Source organism: Notothenia coriiceps, unplaced genomic scaffold (genome assembly GCF_000735185.1).
Source record: "Notothenia coriiceps isolate Sejong01 unplaced genomic scaffold, NC01 NC01_scaffold00035405, whole genome shotgun sequence".
Lineage (NCBI taxonomy): Eukaryota > Metazoa > Chordata > Actinopteri > Perciformes > Nototheniidae > Notothenia > Notothenia coriiceps.
The window spans coordinates 1-9,798 of NW_011368106.1; the positions used below are offsets into that span (position 1 = coordinate 1).

Consider the following 9,798-nt stretch of genomic DNA (forward strand, 5'->3'; position numbering starts at 1 on the left):
ACTTGTAGCCAGTCTCTGCATTCCCCTTATTCCACAATAAGGGGAATGTCAACACAGACACCTGTCAGCCCGCACTCTGCTGTTCCTCAGCACCACTCCCCCTCCCTCCCGCTGAAATTATGAATGAAAAGCGTAGTAATCATAGATAACACGGCAGGGTCCGTGACAGTTTGTTTTCATCTGATTTCAAATAAACAAAGTCTTGGTTTTAAGAATATTAAACTTGTTTCGCCAAATTCAGATGATAAAAACAACTTTTAAGCTTGTAAAGGCATAATTACAAGAGGCAACTTAACGTCACAGCAGACATAACAACAGCCGGTGTTTCTTGTGAGGGTTTCCAAACAAACACAATACACACAAATGCGTCACAGATTATTTTTGCGGTATTTTAAATCATGTACGCAGCTCGCGACGTAACTAGGAGTCTATAGTGGACGGTATCAGTACTACAAGTACTTTTTTTTAAATTAATTACGTTGTTTATAAATTAATCTGAGGGCCTCAAAAAGAGGAGGTGGGGGCTGCATGCGGCCCGCGGGCCGCCATTTGCCCATCCCTGTCTTAAGTGCTTTGACAAAAAATCCATAAAAAAATGTCATCTGTGGAAGCCACAGATGACATTCTGAGCCGGCCCGCTTAAAATGACTGGATGGCAAACTTATCTCGTGCCCTCATTGGTCATGTGCGCGTTCGTGTGTGTTGGAGGAGGGGCTCTGTAAGGAAATAGCAGATTTCTTCCGGCTGTGTATTTTCAAATTCTAGCACACTCAAGCTGGTTTCTCCAAAATTACCTACCCCACCTTTAACTTCCCATGGAAATTTACCGTCACTGCTTTCAGATACACATGAGTTACGCAGCGTCCACACGGCGTGTCTGAAACTCACCAATCACATGAATCTCCCGCCTCAGACACACAAGCATGCGGTTTGATTGGCTAGAGCTTGTACTGGCATATGATTTGATTGGCTAACATTTCCGTCGGAGCTTCAAAAGTTGAATATTGCTAACTTTTGAAGCGAGCACTCATAAAGGCAAATTCAATTTCCTTTAACACATAAAGTAATAAAGCTTTAAAATAAGTTTGCAGGGCAGCAAGCAGGGATGTGCTCTACAGTCTACAATAAAGAAAGAGGGAAATTCCCTCCCCCAACAACAATTTTCTGCAGCCATACATTTCCATACAAATAATATTCCGACATAGACATTATGGGCTAGGCTAGGCTGTGTTGTATAAGCCTAGTTTTAATCAAAATGTTCTAAATTAAAGGCATTATATGAGAGTAGAATTTGAGTATTATCTTCAGATGTTATCCAACTCGTATTCATCAGTGAGCTCATAGTATTCTCAGTACAAATAGGATATTGATATATTACCTATCAACTTGTATCGAATGCAGATTTTAATTTCAGCTCTTTCTTTGTGTCCTATTGAGATCTTCACCAAATAGAAAGGGGAATTGTGTTCCAGTTGGCTGCTACAGATTGTTAAACATGTCCTTTGGACAGACCCAGGTCAGGAAGACATCACATACAAGAGCTTTTAAATCTGGCACTATCATTTGGGCTTTTCATTTCCGACTGAGTGAACACATTGTGGTAGAGCATTACTGAGTGACCAATTTGGTTAGTTTACTTTCATCAAACTGGAGTCCCCTTTCTGCACAATCTGTGGCCTGGAGAACTTGATCAGTTTAATTCAAACTTTGAAGGGAGCCATTGCTGCAATATAGTCTATTTCCTTCTCCAATAGCAAAGGCCACATGAAGTCAGTTGTGAACTTCCCATGGCACCACATTTTGTAGTTTTGTACATCATAACGAAGCATTGAACACTTTAAACCTTAATGGAATCGCTCACCATCCAATATTAGATCCATCCTCTTCCTCATGGTGACCTTACAGTGTAGGTCGATGCTGTCATCTAATCTGTTACTCGTCTGATGGCAGAGAGCTGAGTTGTGTTGAACTGTGGATAAACTGATCCTCGATCGTTGCCACCAGGCTACTTCCCCCCCCCCCCCCCCNCCCTCCTCTCTGTGACCTTGCTGCCTGTCCCTGTGTGGCATTGCCTTACAGTGGCTCAGCGATACACTCTCACACACACATTGTCTTTGTGCAACGCATTCTGTGCATATTTCCACATAGGGAACACACAACAGACTCTCACTAAGGCCTGTCCCCACCACCCCACACACTAACACACACACTCATACCAATCGCAGAGAGTGCTTTGTGCATTCACTGACTGACTGGGCAGCTACTGAAGAGAGAGAGAGGGACGCTGTGGGAGGAGGGAGATGGAGACAGAGGGATTAGAAAGAGAAAGCAGACACATAGAGAAGAAGAGGAGATAAGAGTTGCAGTGGGACATCCAGTAAACTTGTGGAAAGACAGAGTGAGCAGCACAGGAAAGGCAATACAGGAATAGGAAGGGAAACGGGGCTTGTCCAACTGAGAGGAAGAGAGCGAGTTGTTGTTGTAGAAGAAGCTGGGGGGGACTGATGGGATGGCATTGATCTCTGGGAGCTGCTGCTGGCTCCTGGGCCAGATGGCGTCTTGTTGCTGCAGACCGCTGCTCCACTCCTCTTGCTGTGGACCCTTCATCAAAGTCTGCCTCTCCTCCTTCACAGGTCTGTCCCAGCCCGCTCTCTGTCTGCGCTACCGCTGTACTGTCATGACTTCTACATTCAGATAGCCAGGAGCATATAGCTCTTAGAAACAACATGGGTAACACACCTAGCCAAGAAGGTAACAAGGGCATGGTGTGTGTTTCTGTCCTGTAGCAGCATGACCGTGCTTGTGTCGCCTCACGCAGTCCTGTGGGTGCTAACTGTGCTCTGTGTCGTAGGGTGGTGAAGAATAGGCTGTTGTCCTCTTTGGCTTAATGTCATGTTGCATTGTGTTGCTAAGTTGTACTCCCCATTGTCCAGTTGTGAATGCTTTGTATCAATATAATACTGTTCTGCTGTGTTTTGTGCACTGACAAAGCATGTGCAACAATTTCATCTTAATCAAAATGATTACTTACCTTGTTACCCTTTGGTTAACAATGTGTTCCTTATTATGGTCTGTGACTGTATGTCTGACAACATGTGACTGTTGGAGGTGTCAGGAGCAGGGCAGCTGGCTGAGCCTGGAGGTTTTTCGATATTAGAGCAGTTGTGTGTCTGTGATGGTCCTGTGTTTGTTCAACATCATTGTACCCCCGCCCAACCCCAAAACCCTGATAACTCCTCACACTAACCAATGGCTTGATCTTGGCGTTTTCGATTTAAAATATTGCAGATAAACAATAAAAGCCCATCTAAAGCTTATTTATGGGGGCTTTTTTGACGGCCCATACAGGAGCAGTTATTGTCTTGGAGTCTAGGCTGCTTCCAGCCCCTGTATACAAAGGGACATTTTGTTTTCATAGTTTACCATGTTGTGAGACTAAGAAGTTCTGCCAATTTTTACTTTTGGACAGAGTTAGGCTAGCTGTCGTTTCAGTATTTATGCTAAGCTAATTTACCAACTGCTGTGTCCAGCTACAAATAATACCAACGGGAGACTGGTATTGAGGTTGTCATCTATTTTGTTGCAAGAAAGGAAATATGTTTATTATACAAAATGACAAACTCTTACTTTAAGATGCCTTTAGATAATATTTAAACTGCTTTGAAAATCAGTGAAGCATTTGATAGTAAAAGGAAGTAACGGGGACTACACGTGTTTTTCCACAGGTTCATGTACTGATTTGTTTCCATTTTTACAGACATCTCTCCTGCTGAGTTGGATGCTCTTTGGAGGGAACCACCATATACTCTTGGGGAAGCACATGTACACTTCTCAGGAAATGACATCATGACTCAAGGTACACATTGTAAAATAAACATATCAATCAAATACGGAAAACGATTACTACAAAGTCAACACTTGTCATGCGGTTCATTAAAGCTGCTGTCTGCGATCACAAACTGAGGAAGTGTTTGGGACATCCTCCCCTCACAATGGAACAAACCAGGGGAAGCTCGTCAGCACTATAATTCAATGCCCAGCTATTATACGCATCCATCTGGTTGATATTTATAGGTTTCAAAACTATTAAGATCATGTTAATGGTTAAAGACATACAGCTTACATAAAGTCAGTGGTGGGGGTACTTTATAGTTATCTAAATCTAAGGGATGAATAGTTAAATCAGAAAGTCTGTAGTTGTGGATTAATAGTAACAAGTGAAAAAGCAGTGGATAGTGGTTGAGGTAGCCAAAAGAAAAATAGTCAGTTAAAAGTAATGTAAACATCTCTAGCACGTGTAGTTCTGCCTCTACTGTAGTATGACAGCTAACTTGTCCTTATCATCCATTAATTAGTTGAACGTATGATCAAAGTTCTTCACTGACTTTTACCTTAACGTACGCTCCGGGCTTCCCAGGCTCTCAGGCTGCTGACTGTTTAGAAACTAAACATTGATTGGAAGTTTGGATGTTATCAGCTCATTAAATGACCGTTATCAGTTATTATCACTACCATTATATTGCTTTCTATGGCGCAAACCTCACCTACACGCAAGGTTGAAGTGGTAAACAAAACTGATTGGTTGCAGTTAGGAAAATGATTTGGGTTCAAATGAGTGTGATTGTTACATATGTTCTGTACCTTACTTAAGACTACTTAAGATGTGTCATCTGGTAACATTTCCATTGAATCTCCATGACAGTCTAGGACTTGCATTGTACACTTTGAACAGCACTTGTGATGACCCTTTTGATAAAATTGTTTCTACATTCAACACGTAAACAACCAAAATACAAAATGTTGTTTGGGATAAACAGGCTTAACCAACACTTGATTGAGTTTAAGGTGCATAAAAGAAGGACATAGATGCTCTCCTTTGAAGGTTGAATAAGAAAAATGACAAGCTTTTCTCCTGACATTTTTTTGTTTTGACCTGTGCAGGTGAGAAGGAGGACGGTCCAATGGTGGAGTCAGGTGAAGGCGGAGGGGAGCCTGACAGCTACTGGAAGAAGAAAGAGGCATTCTTCAGAGGAAGTACTGTGTCACTCGGAGAGAAATTCTCCTCAGGTACATTTATAGATGCTTTTCGCCATGGGCCATAGCCTGCATTGTGTTTGTATTGAAAAACTAGCTTTTACATTAGCCAGGCTAAACCAATTATCTTGCATACACAGAAGCATTTCCCCTGCATTAAACAGATAAGGCACATCTCCATACTAATGTTTACCCTATCAGCAGTTTGACTCCATCCATCACATTTCCCTAGGTTCTTCCTCTCAAATGGATTTAAATGGAAACACTGAGAGTCCAGTATGAAGCCTAATAGCTTTGTTATTCCTCCTGGGACAAACATGCTTACTGAGCATCTTGCTGAAATACGAGCACTTGTGTAAAATCTTTAATGAAGTCTTGAAAGTTTTGTCTCTCTTCCGATGAATTTCCCTTTTACTCAGTGACAGAGAAATACAACTGACTTGTGCAAGTGTGATGAATTAGCAAAAAGGATTACACACACATTATTTGTTTATTTCTGGGTGACAATGGATGATAAATCCTCCCGCCGAGCTAATTTTTCATCTGAGCCTATTTGCATTGGATTTGTTTGTATTCCGTATGATTCCACTAGTGAAAATAATCAACCTAAGAGTGATTGATCACAGCAATCTTCTTTTGTTTTGCGTAGAAATTGAGCTGCTGTTCACTGGGAGGAGGCGCTCCAGCATGGATCCGGACCGGGCCCTACAGGAGGCGCTGCGCACCCGACTCCGAGTGGTGGAGAGCAACAGCCAGGATGTGATCCAGCTCTTTAAAGTGAGTCTGAGCTGACGATGCAGACATTACTGTACTACTTAATCCTTCTGAAATCATAACGGATACAAAGGTGCATTGTGGATAAGAACCTCTAAAATGCAATATGATATGTTTATGTATTGTGCTTGGAATGGAAATTGATGGCTCTACTGTTAGTGAAACACGATGCTTTGTTCCTGCAGGACTTGTCTGCACGGCTGGTGTCTGTCCATGCTGAGAAGGACAGCTTCGTACTCACTTTCAAGACTGTGGAGGAAATCTGGAAGTTTTCAACGTACCTAGCCTTAGGTAAAAACTTTGAAATGGCACAGTTTAAGTGCTTCATTGACTGTCACATCACCAACAAATTGTTATTGTTATTATCAACATTAAATACATTTCTGTTGTTGAGGATAAAGTGATATTAGCTAAGGGAGTACTAGTTTGGGTCTGATTTACTCTCTCCCAGGTTATGTTGCTCGCTGCTTGGAGAACTTCCTGTGTGATCAGTCCTTCTGGCTGGACCCAGAGCTGCTCAGCGACCTGCAGATCAACGTGACTGTGGACGAGGAACATCTGGCCACACTCTACCTGGGACTGTTACTCCAGGAGGGTCAGTCATCTTCTGCTACTTCATTTTGATTTTTATATTTTAAACAAAAAGAGGGAAAAGGCTAATGTGTCTTAAAAATGATCACTGTAATTATATAGTGGTTAATTGTATCTGCCATTTCATCCCATTTTTTGTAATCCTTCTTCACTGATCCCAATTAACACCACGAGAGATTCATGAGTTTACTGCTGCAAATGACTTTGGACTTTAATTATGGCAATGGACAGCTTATTGTCATTAGAAAAGCCAATGTCCTCAAACATAAAGTAATTCTAATTACAAGTCAAAGTTATAATGATTTATATTTGATGTATCGAGTTTTACAAGTGAAGTAAATGAAAACTGAATTGAATTTTTGCAATTTGCTTATGCACTTATAAAATTAGTGTTCTGCAAATGCATAACCTTTGTAATATTTACCTTTAAGAATTGATTTCCTCCTGGCTGGTAAACGTCACTGGCTTCTCCCGGACATTTCCCCGAGGCAAAAAGCTCCATGGAATAAAACTGCAGAGCTTGCAAAAAGTGATGAGAATTACATAAACTTAATAGAAGGAGTACATAAAACATCCATCATTTGCCAGTGACTGAATGAGGGCGCACAAGCTGTAGCACTTTTGCTGATGTTTCATTTAAGTGTGATGTGGCTTCCATCAAAAACACTGACTCACACACGCTTATTTGTCTGTGTTAATGTGGGAGGCTGATTCAGTCTACTCTGTGCAGGTTCCTTCTTTGCAAAGGCGCTTTTTACAAGAACTGATATGGATGAGGATGACGAAGAGCAGCTGGCGTTCAATAAGAACGACTTGCTGATGGTGAGGGACACGGGGCAGGACAACATGTGGGAGGGCACAAAGCTCTCCACAGGAAACCACGGTCTGGTGCCGGTCAACTCCATGCAACCGCTGCCTTACCCCTTCTATCAGTGAGTCTCTCTGTGCTCCTGAAATGTGCCTCGTCAGTTCCTAATTCCTTGATTTACACTGAAAGCAATTGTGTGATTAAAAGAAGACTTCATCCACCAAATGATCATTTGTAGATCAAGTATTCACCCAGTGAATTTGTGAAAAAAACATATTTCTTATGTTCCTCATCGGCAAAAAATAAACTAAGAAAATATAATTTAAATAGATACATTCAACTACAGTTACACTATGAACCACACATTTAACAGTTGTAGAGTAAGACATTTTATTTCAAATAGAAAAATGTGAGGAAAAATGCATGTTTTAGGGAAGTAGTTAAAGCCTTGACACAAGATACTTTTCATCATACCTCATGAGTTTATTTTCTCCCTTTGTTCACTGTTGAGGTATGTGAAACAAAGTTTTCAACAATAATTTAATTCTTAAATAATGTATGTAGAAATGGTCATATTGTGGATGAAGTATTCCTTTAACACGTTCTGTTGTATACCGTGTGGGCTGAATGAACAGAGCAGCAATATACAGATGTTAAACATATTTCCACATAAGTTGGCATAGTTTTGTTAAACTATACTTCCTGTTTGGTCAGGTGGTTCCTGAGGAAGTACCCTGGCAACGCTGGATACTCGCCAGCAGAAAAGGAACTATTTGAACATTCTATAGGTACAAATATTTATCTTACGAAATGTTCACACATTCTACAGAATGTGCGGTACACTGAACTCAGTTAAAACCAACTCCTCTTCTGACCGTTGGAAGCTGAGATTAATTTGCTAAAAGCTACTTTCATAATGTTGTTGTCAGACGCAGCTGTTTTATTTAAAAAGCTTTGAAAACTCATAGTACACTACTTTCTCAGCACCAACCAGCGAGAGAAACAAAGATTTGCACAAGCTGATGAACATAGAGGGGCGTTTGGGGAAATATATTTCCATCATAGGTTTTGGAGACAAAATCAGAGCTAACCAGGGATCAATATTTGACCTTAATTTGACATAGAATCATGTCTCCAAATGAATGCTACTGTTGCTCAATGTCTGCTGGTTGTGTTTGGGAACATGTTGACCATACTTTAAAGATAGAATGATGTAACGGTTGCAACTAGAGTTGTAGTAGTGATTGTTTTTGAAGGATTGCAGTACTTACCCAAAGCCAGACTCATTCACACCTTTAGGTGTCTGCATGCATTATAAATTATGTTAAAATTGAATACTTTGTGACTAGTCTGAAAGGAAAGCGTAATTCTCTACATTATTGTGTTTGGGAAGTCAGCTGTTTTACTGTATACAAATACAAAGGATAATATCAAACTGTACTACCTTCTATTTACTGGAACACACAGCAGTGCACGGTTACAGTGAATCAATATTTATATGCTTAAGCATATACCGGCAGCTTAAACCTGTATGCACTTGTGAAAGGCATTTTTACTTCATCGTTTTATATCTAGTCAAGTCTTGAGCAGAAAATAAAACAAAACAAAAATGAAATGACTGCTGAATTGTCATATTGCAATGTTCTGACATATTGACCCTGAAACTCTCATAACTTCTGCTTGTGCTAACCTTTTCCTCATCAAATACCTCAGTGACAGGCTCCTGTGAAGCAATAGTCGACTACAGTCCGGTGGGCATGGATGAGCTTCAGCTGAGTCAGGGGGACATTGTGGAGATCCAGGGTCTGTTGGTCCGAGGCCTGGCCGTGTTCATAGGGACACACACGTCCACAGGTCACACCGGCTTCGTACACAAGGCCCATGTGAAGCCTCTGGACTCCAAACCACTGTAAGAATATTATGTAGTTGTATAATACATGGTTTGACCTAACTGGTCTGATGATGTTTTGGTTAAAACTTCAAAGCTCTGTTATCTGGACTCCATATTAGTTGCCTGTTGTTTACAGCCTTGTGCTGATCTTTTATCATCAATCAATGTTTATTTATATAGCCCAATATCACAAATGTTACATTTGTCTCAGTGGACTTCACAGTTTGTACAGAATATCAGTATGACAATACGACACTCTCTGTCCTTAGACCCTCACATCGTACAAGGAAAAACTTCCAGAGAAAACCCACAGTTTAAAGGGAAAAATGGGAGAAACCTCAGGGAGAGCAACAGAGGAGGGATCCCTCTCCCAGGACGGACAGACGTGCAATAGATGCCGTGTGTAAATTGAAAAGATAATACATTTGCAACATAGGTAGTCCAAATGTTTGGAAATGCATGTGTGTATAATAGGAAGATGAATCCACGAGTATATCCATCCAGGACTTATGATCCAGGACCACAGCCACGGCTCAAGATCCAGGACTCGCAATCCATGACACAGGACCGCAGGATCATCCATGACTCCGGATCCCGGCGTATATAGACACCAAAAAGAAAGAAATTAGGGGAAGCTGGGTTAATCGGAACATGAGAGTACACAGGTATAGACAGAGAGAAGGAGACTGCCAAGGCACAC

At 41.1% G+C, this 9,798-nt stretch overlaps 1 protein-coding gene across 2 annotated transcripts in view; it reads left to right on the plus strand.

Annotated features, from left to right (window-relative positions):
- Nucleotides 1-2,306: 2,306 nt before the first annotated feature.
- sh3tc2 (SH3 domain and tetratricopeptide repeats 2) overlaps nucleotides 2,307-9,798 on the plus strand; it is a 16,768-nt gene continuing 9,276 nt past the window's right edge. The window contains exons 1-9 of one of the 2 annotated variants that reach the window (XM_010791314.1): nucleotides 2,307-2,751; nucleotides 3,758-3,856; nucleotides 4,942-5,067; nucleotides 5,684-5,811; nucleotides 5,994-6,099; nucleotides 6,260-6,403; nucleotides 7,130-7,331; nucleotides 7,922-7,995; nucleotides 8,921-9,116. In XM_010791314.1, coding sequence (XP_010789616.1) covers nucleotides 2,727-2,751; nucleotides 3,758-3,856; nucleotides 4,942-5,067; nucleotides 5,684-5,811; nucleotides 5,994-6,099; nucleotides 6,260-6,403; nucleotides 7,130-7,331; nucleotides 7,922-7,995; nucleotides 8,921-9,116 — 1,100 coding nt within the window. In that variant the 5' untranslated portion in view covers nucleotides 2,307-2,726. The remainder of the gene's footprint in view (nucleotides 2,752-3,757; nucleotides 3,857-4,941; nucleotides 5,068-5,683; nucleotides 5,812-5,993; nucleotides 6,100-6,259; nucleotides 6,404-7,129; nucleotides 7,332-7,921; nucleotides 7,996-8,920; nucleotides 9,117-9,798) is intronic. The other variant, XM_010791313.1, reaches the window with a different exon arrangement.